The sequence below is a fragment of the Muscardinus avellanarius genome, assembly GCF_963383645.1.
Source record: "Muscardinus avellanarius genome assembly, chromosome: 10".
NCBI classification, from domain to species: domain Eukaryota; kingdom Metazoa; phylum Chordata; class Mammalia; order Rodentia; family Gliridae; genus Muscardinus; species Muscardinus avellanarius.
Window position 1 is genome coordinate 85,764,575 of NC_137796.1, and position 15,841 is coordinate 85,780,415.

A 15,841-nucleotide genomic window follows, 5' to 3' on the forward strand; every position below is an offset into this window, starting at 1 on the left:
CCCTAGAGCATATTTGTTTGCCTGTACTGTTGATGTACCCTGCTTCTTAGCCTTGGCACATTTCTGTAGGACATGTGCCTTCTGTTCGCAGGGATCACAAGTGATGAGCCTAGCCTACTGTGTTCTGGTCCCTTCACAGACCAAATTAAAGGATGCACTGCCCAGAAGGTTACCTCATTTCCTTTAGAAAAGCACCAGGAGATAGCCATTTTCAAAATTTAAAGGTGGGATGTCTTTGTTACAAGATTAATTTTGTGCTGAGTCCCCTTAAAGGATCTCAGTTCCCTTCCTCCTGTGGCATGGTTGGCTCCTAGATTGGCATCCCCGTGCTGTGCCCTGAGGTGCTTGTGTGTGAGACTGTGCACCTTGCTGACTGCCCATGGGAAGAGCCTGAGCACTGGCATTGACCTAACAGAAGATATTTTGCCTCTTATTCTGTTTACTAGCATTTCAGCTGAAGAAACTGTGTCCAGCTGAGAAACCATTTTCTGTCTCCTTTATTTGTCGTTTTCAGGAGGAGAGTTAGCAAAAGCATCATCATTGCACTAACCTTTATTCTCTTGTCTTCATTTTCAGTGCGACAGTGACAGTGACCAGGAAGAGAAGGTAAGACCCCCCCACACCTCGATGTTGGCACAGTACCTAACACACAGTGAGCACCACAGTCGTCCTACACAGCCCCAGGGAGGATGTCAGCTGCCTGTGGGCAGCACCTTTTCTGAAAGATGGGCACTTTTCACACAGTGGCGTTTCTTATAAGATGTAACATGTTTTATTTGTGAGATTCACTCTCATTTTAAGCAAGTACTTTAATAGTGTGTATATGTGACATTGAGTTTTTACTTTATGGAAGATGACTTGTAGACCTAAACACATTTTTTTAAATTATTTTTAATCCATGATGGGGACATTAAATTTTCTAGTATGTGTTATTTCTGCCTTCCATTTATTGACCTATTTACTTTTCTGTATGTGTGTGTGTGTGTGTGTGTGTGTGTGTGTGTGTGTATAGATATAGATATATAGAAAGAGACAGACAGACAGCCAGGAATGAATGAATATATATGCCTTAAATCGAAATGTCAATGGCATGTGTCCAGGAATCTCATGATGGGGTGGGGGCAGGCAGGGGGAGGTAGGATGGGAGCTGCCATCTTTTCCTCTGGGCGGGTGGTCAGTGGGAGGGAATTCCTCAGCAGGTGCGTCCTCTGTATCAAGGCTGATGGCCACCAGCCTCTGAGTATCCAGTTCAACGTGGATCAAGAAAAGAAGCTCCACTTCTTAGCTTCCAGAAAATTGGATCACAACCTGGTAACGAGAGCTTTCTGCTGCTTAAAGCAAAAGGATTGTTTTTCTTTCTAGCGGTCCCAATCTGCCAACCAAATTTCTTTCTATTTTTATTGCTGCTTTATATGTTTCAAAAAGAGTTACCTGAATACCATGTTTTCTGTATTTCTGGGTACCGAAAGGATGGACTGGTCCTCCCTTCCCCCACCCCGCATCTGTTGTGGCTCCCTTTCTTTGACTTTCAGCGCCAATATGATTGTGGATTTTACTCAGAATCCTGCAGTTAGTGTTGAGTGAGCTCTCCCCATCAAGCCGAGAATCTTTCCCTCCTTCTCTGCTGCCAGCCTCCAAGAGAGATCTAAAGGCGCTTGTTCTGTACTGTCGTTAATTTGAATTCAGCATATGTAGCCGGTTATAAAATGCGAGACATCATCATTTGAGCAGGTCAAGCATATTCAGATGAAGACAAATGGTGCTTATTTGATTTCCTTAAAATCAGGAAATGAAAAAAGTGCTCTCTGGAGAAATCATGTTCTGCCTGACTTGCATGATAGACCAATGCATGTCCCCCAGATAAGAACAGGCTCTCGCCTTGAGGTTTTTATCTCTGAAGGACGGCCAGGACTGTCAGCTTGCTGACATGTGCATTATCCATGTCATTTTAAACAAAGTGACCTATGGAAGGGTGCGCTGTGCTGTGACATGGTAATGGGCTGTTGGATGACAGCGAAAGTACACACTGGGAAGGGGGCTGTGGATTATTCTTTTGTTTAACTGACAAGTAGGAGCTTCCTTCCTCCAACCCCTGGGAGGCGCAGCTCCTTGGAAGTAGGACCCCTGGTGTCTCAGGCAGCCAGTGTGAAGTGAGTGCCAGGGACGAGTGGACAGCAGTAATGGCTCCACACGCAAGGGGTGGTCACTGCCCACCAAGCCCCACAGGCCGCATCTGCACACAGCAGTCGTCATCTTGTTCTGTTGGGCATCACTGACACCCAGAGAGGGCCTGGAACCTTCCAGGAGGTCTATGGGTGACAGTCTCACTTTCCAAATATCAGGAGGTCTATGGGCGACAGTCTCACTTTCCAAATCTGGCGCTTCCCCAAGAGGATGGGCCTTATTTGAGGTTTCACCGGTGAGTAGATATCTTTCTTTTAAAGGAATCAGTTTTCAGCATGGTAGAAGATTGAAAGAATGCCTGTATTGCATTCCATACATGTGTCTTGACCAATGATCTCAGTATTAGCTACAAAGCCCAATCCCCTGGGAAGCTGCTACAAATGCTAGTCTCCAGGCCTCACCCCGGGTCAGATCCCTCGTTGTCTTTGAGGCTGTCTACTTCCACTGGTCTTGATCACCCAACTGTGGTCATGTCTACAATTCGGTTACTCGTGATGGTCAGGGATCGGAGGTCAGCATGCCTCTGCATGGAGGGAGCACCCCAACAGACCTTCCCGTCACCTGGATTCCTGAGGCATCACTGGCCGGGTTCTGCCCTCTGAGTGCGAGAAGAGCAGACTGTCAGGATGATGGCGTAGCTGGAACTTAGTCTACACTACCGCTCAGCTTGAAATGCCTACAGGGCAATTAAAGAAAATAAATAGGGCCTAATGGACAAGTTTAAGAGAGCAGTGATGGGAGGAGGCAGGGGGTGCAGTAGGAATGTTCCTCCCACACCTGACACACTTCCTTCCTGGGCCCCCAGGGCTGTTTTTCCTTTGGAGTTGGTGGCCCTGCAGGTCTTCTTACCTGGGAACTAGCCACAGCCAGCATCTCATCTGTCCCTGCCCTCACCCTGCATTTCTCCAGAGGGCTCCCAGCAGGAGCAATCAAGCCTCTGTAATTGCAGCCCCAACTGCCTGGCCCTGTTGTAGTTAAGACTGTCAGCCTTCCCCTTTGGACTGCGATTGTCTGCTGTTTATCACTGTCTTGAACACCACCCTCGCAGACTCTGCTCCATAGGAACCTGGGCCCATCAGCTTCCCGTGTGAGCACCCTTGGCTGTGCCCCCTTGGACCCCCAGAGCTTACCAGGGCTGCTTTTATGTGTTACTTAGAGGATTCACATTCAAATCTGAATTGCTAATGGTGGAAGAGATGCCACTCAGTGTCCTGGGATCCCTTCAGCAAGCCCCCCAGGGATGCTGTTGGAGGCAAAAGTGAGACTTGTAGGGGACCCACTGGGATTTCTCTCCGGAAGACCTGTCATTCTGCTACTCCATGGGGATCTGCAGAACCGGCGGTCTAAAATTAGGGTACTGTATTTCACACAGCTGACTGAATTAAGATAAACTCTGCTTTCCTCTGATACGAAGCTGTAATTTATAAAATGATACCCTTACTAATTAATGTGGAAGTGACTGGGAAAGGGGCTAAAAACCAGAGCTTTCCCTAAGTGCAGGAAACAGGCTTGTGCATGGAGAGGCTTTGACGAGACACTGAGCAAGCATGGCCCTGATCCTCCCCTCCCAGCCCTGTGAATACATTTCACATTAGTGTCACAGAACCCGCAAGACTTTTGTGAAGAATAGAAATTGGGTGGGGAATTAGAGAAGGCTGTGAACACTCTGCATCTTAGATGTGGGATTGTTCGTCATTGTAGTTAGAGCGAAGAAAAGAAGCAGCACTTGGCACCTTAATCACCCGAATTAAGCAATTATTCCAATCCCCCACTCAAAATGAATTGTGCCAGGAGAACAAAGGCGACGTGCATATTTCCACATATTTGGCCTCTATTTTCTCTTATTTCCTCACTTTCTCTACCACAGGCAGCAGCCCATTATGCTAAGCAACACCCTCTATTTGGTTATGAAGTTAATGTAGAGATTAAAGGTGCTTCTCTCCATCCCTCCACTTTCTTCTTATTGCGTGTGCCATGTGCTGGGGCCAGTTGGAAGACAAGTTGCTCGGTGGTGAGGCTCTGGGGCCTTGGAGTCTCATGACCACCTGTTTCTGGCTTCCCTTACTTCTTCATTTCCATGGACGAGCCTTAGGTTTCCATCTGTCGAATGTGAGCGGCAGTAGCTTCACCCATATTCTTGTAACAATTAAATGAAGGCTAACGTCTCTTGGCTTGGTGTCTGGTCCATATTAAGTGCTCAGCAAACGCTAGCTTTCATTAATTTTACTTGGGGTAAATGAGAGAGAATCATTTGAGAAAAGAGGAAGGCTGTCCTCCTCTATAATAGAAAGCTCTGTCTCTGCTAGAGAACCTGCCAAAGATTTCCACCCAAACTGGAGGCTCAGCCTTCATCCCTAACAGCCCTATATTGGTACAGTGTAAAATTTTAAAGTGTAACAAAACAGTATTTTATTTTATTTTATTTTACTTTTTGCGGGCCTGGGGATGGAACGCAGGGGCATTCGACCTCCGAGCTATACCCCCTGCCCTATTTATTTTCTTTATTTTGAAGCAGGGTCTCACTGAGTTGACAAAGCAGTACTTTTAAATCCCCTTATAAGCTGGGCATGGTGGCACATGCCTGTAATCCCATTACCTGGGAGGCTGAGATAGGAGGATCACAAGTTCTAGATCAGTCTCAGCAATGTAGTGAGACTCAGCAACCTAGCAAAATCCTGTTTAGAAACAAAAATTTAAAAATGTACTGGCGGTGTAGCTCAGAAATAGAATGCCCTGGGTTCAATCTCCATTACAAAAAAAACACTCCTTATCCAAGCATCAGTCTTTTCTCTGACATATCCTGGAGCCAGGGGCAAATGTGCTGCCCTCAGAGATCTAAATGGGAACAAGTAGATTGTCCTTTGTCCCTCAAGCACTGGTTCCCAGTGTCAAACACGATTTATTGACAGGGAAAAGTTCTGATTCAGTACTTTTGGTGTGGGCCCAAAGCATCTGTGTATATATATATATTTTTTTTTGGGGGGGTGGTACTGGGGGTGGAATCCAGAGGCTTTCTACCTCCAGGCTATACTCCCAGACCTTTTTTATATTTTATTTGGAAACAGGGTCTCACTAAGTTGCTGAGAGCCTCACTAAGTAGCTGAGGCTGGCTTCGAACCTGTGCGATCCTCCTGTCTCAGCCTCCCAAGTGCGGGGGTTACAGCGTGCACCACCACGCCCAGCGATCATCTGTATTTAAAAAGAGAAAAAAAACTTGTGACGTAGGCTGGGAGTGTAGCTCAGTGCTACTTGCTTGGCATGCAGGAAGCCCTGGGTTTAGTGCCCAGCACTGCCAAAAAAAGAAAAGGAAAGGAGAGGTTCCTAGGTAAAACTGTGGTACAAAACTTTTTTTTTTTTAGACCTACAGCTTATAACAAATTCCAAAAGGAGATATTTCATCCACATTATTAGTGCTCTTGGAACTTTTGCTGATTAATAGGAGGACTTGAAAGCTATAGAAATATGACATATGTGCATGTGCAAATGCCACACTGCCTGGTGTCTATAAACATGTTGTGTAAACGTGCATGCGGTACACACATACATAGTCTCACGGAACTGAACCACCCTTCTCTTCCTAAGAAAGCCTTTAACATGACTCCTAATTGCAGTTTCCCTTCCTTGGCTGTTCACAATACCAACAACCACTGGGCGACGTTACTGGGTTCCTGCACTTGGTTCCCAGTACCTGGGATAGCCCAGTGGAATCCTGCCTAACATGGAATGCAGTACCACCAATGTCCCACCTGTACTCCTTCCCCCACAAGCACACACTTTTTCATGCCTTCTCATGTTTAAAATTCTTGTTAAAATTTGTTGTGTTTGATCATGCTGTTTATAGGGAGGAAGCAGCTTCTAAGAAAAGCAGCAAAGGAGAGGAGCAGAGCTTTACTCCTAAGTCAACACAAGCCACATGCCTAGCTTGGCTCAGGATGTACTCAGAAAGTGCTGAGATGTCAGGCTGAACACGGTGTGTGGCGTGTGCTTATAGTGGAAGAGTCCCATCCCTCTATTGGCCATGTTTCATACTTGGTACTTTTTGTGCGCCATCAGCAACATTCCAGAAGCTCAGAAGGCCCTTGCCGTTCCTTGGAGAACCCAAGATCTTGGTTTCAAAGTAAGCCATGTTCTGATCAGGTGCTGCCCTATTTTGCAACTAGGAAGTGAATTTTCTCCACCCTTCCAAATTTCACAAGAACAAAATGAACAGCTATCATCCAGAAATAGAGTAGGGATTTTCAGTCCTTGTCTTTATATTCCTGGCATTTTGCACAGTGTCTGGCAGGACTTAAGTGTTGAGTATTTTGCTAAATTTTCATTTCCTCTCTTGGGTACTGATCTCCATTTGAAGGGATAAGCAAACCAAGGTCAGAAGCCCAGGACTTAAAGTGAGTGCACCTGATCAATCTGTGTGTTCTCTTGGCCCAAACAGATGCGTGATCTCTTCCTATGGCTTCTTTATTTCTTATACAATTTAATTTCTTCATAAAACATTTCCAAGCCATTTATAAATTTCTTAGCTGGGAGGGGCAGTGATTTCTACAATTCTTGGCTCAGTTTCGGGAGCTTTTCATTTTGGATGCCTCATTTCCATAATGCCCATCCACTCGACCTCTTCTTACCCCTCCAAAATTATGTCTGGGCTAAATGACATTTTATTGTCCTTTCAATATCATGTTTCCAATTGACTTAATTACAACATATTTATACAAAAGTTCGTATTGATACCATCCTTGGTTTAAGTTTCTACTACAAATTTCATTAAGTTTTTTTTTTGTATCATAGGATTTTCAAGCCAAACCAAAAATCGCTTCATTCATACTGCATATTTATGTGCGATAATATGTCCATTACTATCATACCATGTATATGAAAAATTATAGGGGTTATAAATATACAGGTTCTTTTTTACTAACCATAGATCAACAACATAAAAACCTGGAAGTTACTGAAAATTTATCAGACATCTTCAGCTAAACTTTAATTTTTTGGTTATGAATAGTAAGAAGAAATAAGAGGTTTGAGGTAGGTATTCTGTTGTTTATAGTGGTGGATAGAAGAAAAGATTACTCAGAAGACATGATTTCTAATTTCTCACAACCGGATGTGTAGCTTTGGGCAAGTTGCCTAATGGTGCTAAGCCTAAGGATAGTCATCTCTCAATGATCTAGCATTGAATATCCTGATTTTTCATATAGCTACTTACCCCAAAGGTATGACAGAACCTGGGGGGAAATCGTTATATGATTTTTACTTTCCCTTTGCTAAAGTAGATTCTATGAGAATTGTCTCATTCTTTCATCTCTCTTGAATACCGAAAAAGAATAAACCTAGTAGACAGATGTGGACACTTCTCTGTTGAGTTAAGTAACAAATGAACTTACCTATAGACCTAAGGTCTAAACAGGTTCATTTTCTGCTTGCTAGTTCATTCAGTTACTCATAATATCTACTCACTTGTGTAGGGGTTTTTTTCTCCAAGTAACTACAGATAAACTAACATGAGCATTGTAGTTCCTTGACGGTGTTGGGCCTGTCAGCATGTCAGTAGTCAGCAATTAGTTCAGTCTCCGTTCTTTAACTCCTGTAAGTATTTGGGAAAGCCTGGGAATGAAGTGAAGCACTAGCTTACATAATATGAGTCAAGAACTCACGTGGTCAGTAATGAGTATTATTTGACCTATGTAAATAGCTCTCTGGAAATGCCTGAGGTTGAATGCATAAGTGTACATTCCAGGAGAAGCCTGCTGCTCTCTCTCAGAATGAACGGCTGACTTGGCTTTGACGGCTTACGTGAGAGAAGTTGAAAGCCAAGATGGCGTGTGGTGGAGGTGACAATTCTCAGCCTCAGGAAAGTGACCCTGAGTGTTGATCCTCTTGAATACCAGGAGCATGTGTACTGCTAATGTCTTTGACAACACACTCTGTGTTAGTGATTTCTGAGAAGAGGCTAAGCTGCTCTTTGGTTGTTAGAAGTCTTAATTTTTCTATATCAGGGTTGGAGTGTGTTCTATGCTCTGTAAAGATCTAAGAATTTCTTTCAGGTAATGCATATGTATATTTGTGTATGTAGGAGGTTGCCATAGTTAATTCCCCTTGGTAACTTCTAGATGGCAAGATAGTTACAGATGATTGTTCCTTACAACTGTGCCACCCTAGTGTGATAAAAACAATGTCTCTATTATGATATATTATTAATTGGCTAAGATTTATACAGTAAAAACTCCCCAAATTCAATGGATTAATGGACTTTTTCTTTCTTCTTTATTAAAATTCCATCTGAGAAAATCAAATTTCCCCACCCCCCTTTTTCAGTACTGGGGTTTGAACTCAGGAGCTTTCTACCTTTAAACGACACCCAGCCCTTTCTGTGTGTGTATGTGGTACTTGGGATTGAACCCAGGAGCATTCTGCCTATGAGCTATACCGCCAGCCCTATTTTATTTATTATTGTTGAAACAGTGTCTCACTAAGTAACAGAGGGCCTTGCTAAATGGCTGCAGCTGGCCACAAACCTGCTATCCTCCTGTGTCGGCCTCTCAAGTACTGGAATTACAGGCATGCACTACCACATCCAGCAAATTGGCCCCCTTTTGTACATCATAGAGATTTTCCGTAGCATTTTCAGAAGTGCTAGCTATAGATCTGCAAGTATCTCAGTTGCTTGAAAATAGCCTGAAGTAACTTTCTCCATTGTTCCAAACATGGCTTGACTCGGGGTCTACCAAGAATATGCGTGTTGGTGAAGGCAGAGGAAGGGAGTGTATGAAATGAAGACTGACTAGAACTCCTGGGGTGAGTGATTATAGTGTTCAGGGGACTCTGTCTGGGCTTTATTTTTTTTTCTGAGATTAAGGACTTTTCAACTCCTTAATCTCTTGGTCTAAAAAAAGTTATTAATTTCTTGAAGCAGTAGCGAAATGAAATTAGGTTCAATAATAATTTAAAGTTAACAAAAAGCAGTATCATTGCATATTGAAGATTATATTGCATTATTCAAAACACTTTTACATACATTATTTTATCTATCTTAATCATCTTATATAATATTGCCAATTGCTTGCAATGTATCAAACTCAAGAACTGTATCTTCTCAAGCAGGTGTCAGCATCTTACAAACTAAGAAAGTGAAATGTATTGATGGTGCTAAGACAAACTTTTAAGATTCCAGGATCCAAGCCCTTTCTCTCACATCATAGTGCTTTCCTGTATATTGGGGTGGGCTGGGATATGCCCAGAAGAGCCATATTTGAACCTGTGCCATCTTCCGCTCCGAGCCTAACCTGTTAGTGCTTCAAGAGACCTGGATTATATTTATCTATTCACTCTCAACTCCACTCAAACAAACGTGCTAGCTCCTAAAAATCTCAACATGGTAGTTACTCAATAAACACTGAGTGAATTCAATTTGGCCTCCTACCAACTTAGATGTATGGGCCCTTCTGAAGTGGGACTTAATTATTTAACCTGGGAAACAATTATCTAACCTGGGTCAGAAGGAAAGAGCTATACATGTACATGAGATATAGATATATACTGTGTGTGTGTGTGTGTGTGTGTGTGTGTTCGTTCAGAGTTTGGGGAAGGACAGTGTTTTGTTTTCATATATGTGGCCTTGATCAAGCTTATATACACTACACAGTATACAATTTGACTCCTCAATGTGAATGGCAGCCAACCTTCTGGGCCACCATGATTAAGGATACAGGCCATACCAACCAATGGACTAAGCTTGATCCATATATGGTTCTGGATCACACCATATGGTTATGGTTACACACTTCCTTAAGTGTGTTGTGTGTGTATGTGTGTGTGTGTGTGTGATTAAACACTCAATATTTTGTTAAATTATAGGCCCACTTTAAGACCCTACACCAAACATGTATCTGACACATAGCAAGAGCTCTATAAATATCAGTGCTATATGCTAGTTGTGGTAGCACACATTTGTAATCCTGGTACTCGGGAGGCTTAATAGGAGGATCACAGGTTCAAGGCCAGCCTCGGGTACTTAGCAAGACCCTGTTTCAAAGTAAAAAAATTAAACACTTTACCACTACCACCAAGCCACATTCCCAGTACCACACACAAAAATGTATTAATGTTGTACATGAACATTGCTATATCTAAACTGCAGAAATGAAAAGAGCCATGCCTTCATCACCCAAGTGGTCTGGGGAAGAGCTGAGTGTAGAACAGAAGAACTTCTGAGCTCCTAGTCCAGGGTATCTTGTCTCCCATGCCATCTCTCAGACTGTTTGCCTTCTCAGCAGAGCATAGGAGAAAGGGTCTGGTATCACTGTGGCTCCTGAACTGCACCCCTCCAAAGTGGCTTGGCTCCTGGCTGTCACTTGTTCCCTCAAGAACCCTCTGGTCCATCCCAGACCCCGACTCTTACCCCTCAAGAGGATATCTGAGTCCATCAGCACCAAAGGCCTTTCCTTTTCTGGCAGCAAGTGCTTCATGGAGCATTTCTGCAGCCCAAGTGGTAGTAAATATCCAAAGCCGCCATGTCCATGTTAAAGATTATGTATTTGCCACTAAGGGGAGAATATAGTGTTTATTGGCTGGAGTGCGTGCCGGCTGAGCTGATTACGGCACAGCGCTCTGTCAGCCAATGATTTGTCCTGTCCTTTATCATCTATGTCACTCAGCAGCGTGCTGGCGAAGGGAACGGATCGCCCCTTCCCTTTTTTTGTACCCATTTCGTGTAGAAAATTTGTATTTACTTTGGGAGTGTAATTTGTTCCTCATGGATAATGTGACCCTGAGCAGAGCTGGATCATGGGTTAGTTGAAGTGATATTTTCCGCTAATGGTAGTCGTACATCATTGCTGTCAGCTCGGGTTAGGAGGCAAGCACATTACAGCTCCATTTTACCTCTGCAGGCATCTGGGATTATTTGCCATAACCGAGTATGACATGACCGCACTATAGAGTGCATTAAAATTTTACTGGCTTCTCAGGCAAGTTCCCGGCTCCAGTGTGTGCTTCAGGCAGGCGGTCTGACGGGGAGCCCAAGGGCCCTGACTTCCTTCTCAGAGGTGCTTTGGGGGCGGGGACAGCCCAAGCAGGGCTGCTCTTTTTTTGCCCTGAGAAAGAAGCTGCCAGGGGAAGACTTTGTGGGGAGTCAGCCTCCAGGTGTGTGTGTGTCTGGACACTGCAGACTGGCAGGTGACAGGCTGCCTGTGTGGATAACCAGGGGCTGACTGCAGTGGCCATTGCAGTCCACTGCCTCCTGACTTTATAAGCCCCCAGGGTAGCTGGGGAATAATTTCTTCTGCAAGGAAAGCCCAGAATGAGCATAGATCTCTCCCAAGCCATAGGCAGATTTTTATTGTTCTTGTCTGCCTGTGGTTGGACTGAAGGAAGGAAGCATCCTCTGTATGGTGGAACCATGCCCCTCACTGCAGCTGGACTGAGCCTGATATTTTCATGAACTCGGTTAGAAATTTTTACTAAGACAGTTGACATATTACCTTATGTAATCCTCACACCAACACAATGAATTACAGGCATGATCACCCTCATTTACTTAAGAGTTCAAAGAAGTTTCATAACTTAGATCATAATGGTAGCAAAAATGGGTTTCTGACTTCAGAGCCTATAGGGTTTCTAATGTTTCACCCTACCTCGAGGTAGGAATAACTATTACTTAAAAGATGTTTGCAAATACTTTACATACATTGACTCATCTAATCTACACTCCATCCCTAATAGGTAGGTACTATTCAACTTCCCAGTTTACAGAGGTAGAAACCGAGCCACAGAGGTATTGGGTAACATGCTCAGTCTTTCACCTGGTGAGTGGTGAGCCAGGCTTTCAACCCACCTTGTCCCGCTGGAAGACACCGCTCTCCATCAGTGAGCAGGACTTTCCTCAATGCCACATTCCAGTGAGCCTGAGCGCTGACGGGAAGACCAGGGAGAATAGTGACGTGTTAGAATAAAAGAAAATGTTCAAAGAGTATTTTATTATTTTCAGTTGTTATTCAACTAACATCCAACAAAATATTGCTCAGAAAAGATGTTCTGTGATGAGCTTTAATTAAGTAATATGTCCCATTTGCAGCTAGCACATTACTTGCATGCAAATGGTGCTTCTAAGGTGCTTGAAAGGCATTCATTTTGATAGGTTAAGACTAAACAGTCACTCTGGCAAACTGCTTCCTTTTTTTTTGTATTGCTTAGAATCCTTTGTTATTCTTATTGGGAAGAATTGAACATAAACTTTTGTTGAACCATGATTTTGAGAGGATTTAAGTTTGTCTCTTAGTTATGAGTGGGATATGGGTCAGGGACCACAGGCTGCCAGATCAAATAAAATGATCACAAATTTCATGTCAACAGACCTTGGGCATGTGAGTATACACATGCGCCTGCATTTGTGGACATTACCTTTTGTTCTGCCCAGAAAGACCTCTTTCTGCCTCAAGTCCCCTGTTCTCCCTCCCTTCCAAGCTTCAGATGTCACCCCTCCTGGGCAGAAGGACAATCTGCTCTTACCATTGGCCATGTACATGGTAGGGTCATAATTCATGAACTTATTCAATAAACTATTTGTAAAGTGAGTTATACCTTGTACCTGCAGGGCAATTTTTAAAAGTGCTGCAACAGAAGAGCCATAGACAAGCATAGCTTGTCTCGTTGAGAAATTTAAAATTAAGTTAGCACACTCAGATTTGTTCTCCCTGGCCCCACTCCCGTCGCTGGGCTCACAGGCACACAATTGATCTTCCCTGCTAGATTACAGTAGGTCCAGAGGGTTGACCTGAGTTTCTCCTCTAGCCTTAGATTCAATCACTCAAGTAGTAAAGGATAAGGACAAAAGTATTGATCCAGTCATCCTAAAGTAATTATCCCTCTCAGATGGTCTGTTTAGAATGCAGTAATAACTTAAAATAATGTATTCCCCAGAGACAACATGACAACATGTGTGGATTATTTACTTGGTGTAAGTAGTGTCACACTTGTAATCTCACCCCTTCCTGGGCCTCTAATGATGTGCAGGTAGACCCACTTTAAAAAGAGTAGATAAAACTTAGTGTTTATGTAACAAATCAAGTACCAAGCAACTGTTCCTTATAATGGAATTTTTCAACCTTCTGTAGCCAGATAAAGTGTTATGTGACCTCTTACAATGGAACTCCTAGAAGAGCCTTCAATAATCATCAGGCTATTATAAAACTACTAAGTTTTCATAACTTTGGCTGTTTATATTAGGAGGGTTATATTTTTAAAGACTCTTCTTTGCTTTAAATAATGTAAGTTTTACTCAGACCAACAAATAAGGAAATATATGGGCTTTTGATATTCAAATAAGTGTTAAAATGAGCAAGCTATGAGAAAGGCAGAGACAGGTGATTAGACTTTGGGAGGACTGAATAGGAGTTGGGTGCCCTCCTGGTTTTGTCTCTTCTTTTTGCCTGTCTGATTTAATCTTGATTGTTTCTGAGACTTGGTTTCTCCTTTTGATGGAAACCATGGCCCATTCATGTTTCAGCTTCAGCCAGTAGAAGAAAGATTATCTTTCTTTTCCACTATAGTCACCAAGATCCAGAGAAGGGATTCTGACTGCCTGCAAATAAGGTAGGTGGTACGTTCTCCAGAAAGGCCCAACTTAAGACAGGTGCTCTTGTCTGAATCAATTAGCTGGGAGTAGAAAGACGTTCAAAGTACTGCTCTGAAAGTAATTCCGTAAGTGGTAGTAGATTCAGCACGGAGCAAGAAAGTGGGAGTTGGCCAGAAAGAGTATGTTCTATGAAGCTCACCCTAATTTCTCTGCCATTTGGACCAGGCACTGACAGGCACCACTTCTTTCCAGCCATAGAAATTACCTCGATCAACCAACATTAACACTTTGAGAATGATCAGAATGATCGCAGAATCTCAAATATCAATTCTTACAATTAAAAATTCATAAAGTATGTTGCATTCTATTTACAGATTGATTCTATCTTGCTTTTAAACTATTAAAGCAATATAAGGGCACAGGATTTTATAGTAGGGAGAGTTCATGTGCACATGTATTTAGAATAGACTGGAATTCATTAATATTGTAAATATAGTTGATGATGTGTTACTCCCCAAGTGTAAGACAGCCACCTTGAGAGACAAAAAGGTCTTTTAAGTCACTAGGATGCCAATTAGTAAATGACTTACCTAGGGTACAAACTAAAACCTGCTTTTCCAAAGGGATTGTAGTCATCCCAGAGTGCCTAATTTGTGTCCAGCAGGCAGCCTTGCTGAAATGACTTTCCTAAGACTGGAAAGTAGCATAGCTTCTTTCACTGCAACTTAGCCCCCACTGTGTGCTGAGCCAAGCACTGTTTGGGGAACTAGGGATAGAAAGATGGCAAAGACATAACAAGCCTTCAGAGGGACATGGTCTAATTGAGTAGAGATGGCTATGGTACCCTGATAAATTATAAGACCCCCATAGTGTATATTGTTTTTGAATGCAAAAAATAAAAATAAAACAGAACCATACTGTCTAGGGGGATCAGATCTGAATTAGATCTCACTAGACACATGGAGTAGATAATTACTAGGTAGCAAGGATGGTGCAGATAATAGGCAAAGGGGAAATTATTTGCAAAAAGCAAAGAGTTGTGAAAGGCTTAGCATATGGAGAAAAGTGTGAGAACTTCTGTCTATTTGGAGCAATGCTCGTGGTAGAGTGTGGGAGAAGATGAGGCTGTGAATGTAGGTGCGTATGAACAGCTCCCTATAAACAGACCTTGTGCAGCAAGTTAAGAGTTTGGACTTAATCCAGACAGAAACTGCCAGGGACTTTATGTAGGTGAATAGCACATCACATTTGATTTGGGGGGAGGGAATTCAAGCTGTGATGTTAAGGATGAGATGACAGCAAGGGAAACTTGGGCCACATGTCCAAAGGGAAAACTGCCACAGAAGGCCAGGTGAGAGGGCTCTGAAGCAAAGTAAGAGTAAAGGAAGGAGATTGTGCTTTCGTCACCACTGGGATGTGAATGTTAAGGGAGGAGCCATGGGTGATTCAGGTTCAGGTAAGACTGACCTTGTTGGTATTAATGGTGCTGCCAGTCAGACACTAAAAGAAGGGCTAAAGGGAATGTTAGGAGGGTGGGACTTGCAGGAGCCTCAGAGTGTGTACAGTTCTGATGGCAGGAGTGATCCGAATTCTAGGTCAGTGTCTGAGAAACCAAATACTCTGAGCAGCAGAGATCACTGGAGCTCTGGGAGTGGGGGGGGGGGCACAGCCAGAACACAGTAACTATTTTATCTGTAGGTATACAAATTAACATATATGGAAATTATAACCATTGAGAACAGAATAACATCATTTAACTTTTTTTTTTTTTTTTTGCAGTACTGGGATTGAACCCAGAAGTACTCTGCCACTGAGCTTTATCCCAGCTCTTTTTATTTTTAAATTTTAAGACAGGGTCTTGCTAAGTCACCCAGGCTGGCCTTGTGATTAAACTTATGATCTTCCTCAAGATCTTAAGTACTAGTAATCTCAGTACTTGGGAGGCCTCAGAGCCACCATCCCCAGCAGCAAATAATTTTAATTCCTAATGTTTGTGTAGGTTTGTTTGTTTGTTAAGTATAAACAATTGAACCCAGTGTTACACTACCACTAAACTAAACCCTCAGTCCTGTGTGTATACATGTG

The 15,841-nt window shown here is 43.0% G+C and overlaps 1 protein-coding gene across 4 annotated transcripts in view; it reads left to right on the forward strand.

The window, feature by feature from the left end:
- AUTS2 (activator of transcription and developmental regulator AUTS2) overlaps positions 1-15,841 on the forward strand; it is a gene marked incomplete at both ends in the record, with an annotated part of 1,191,273 nt that overhangs the window by 837,730 nt on the left and 337,702 nt on the right. For all 4 annotated transcript variants that reach the window (XM_080703046.1, XM_080703047.1, XM_080703049.1 and 1 more), the window contains one exon: positions 577-606. In XM_080703046.1, the coding sequence (XP_080559172.1) occupies positions 577-606 (30 nt within the window). The remainder of the gene's footprint in view (positions 1-576; positions 607-15,841) is intronic.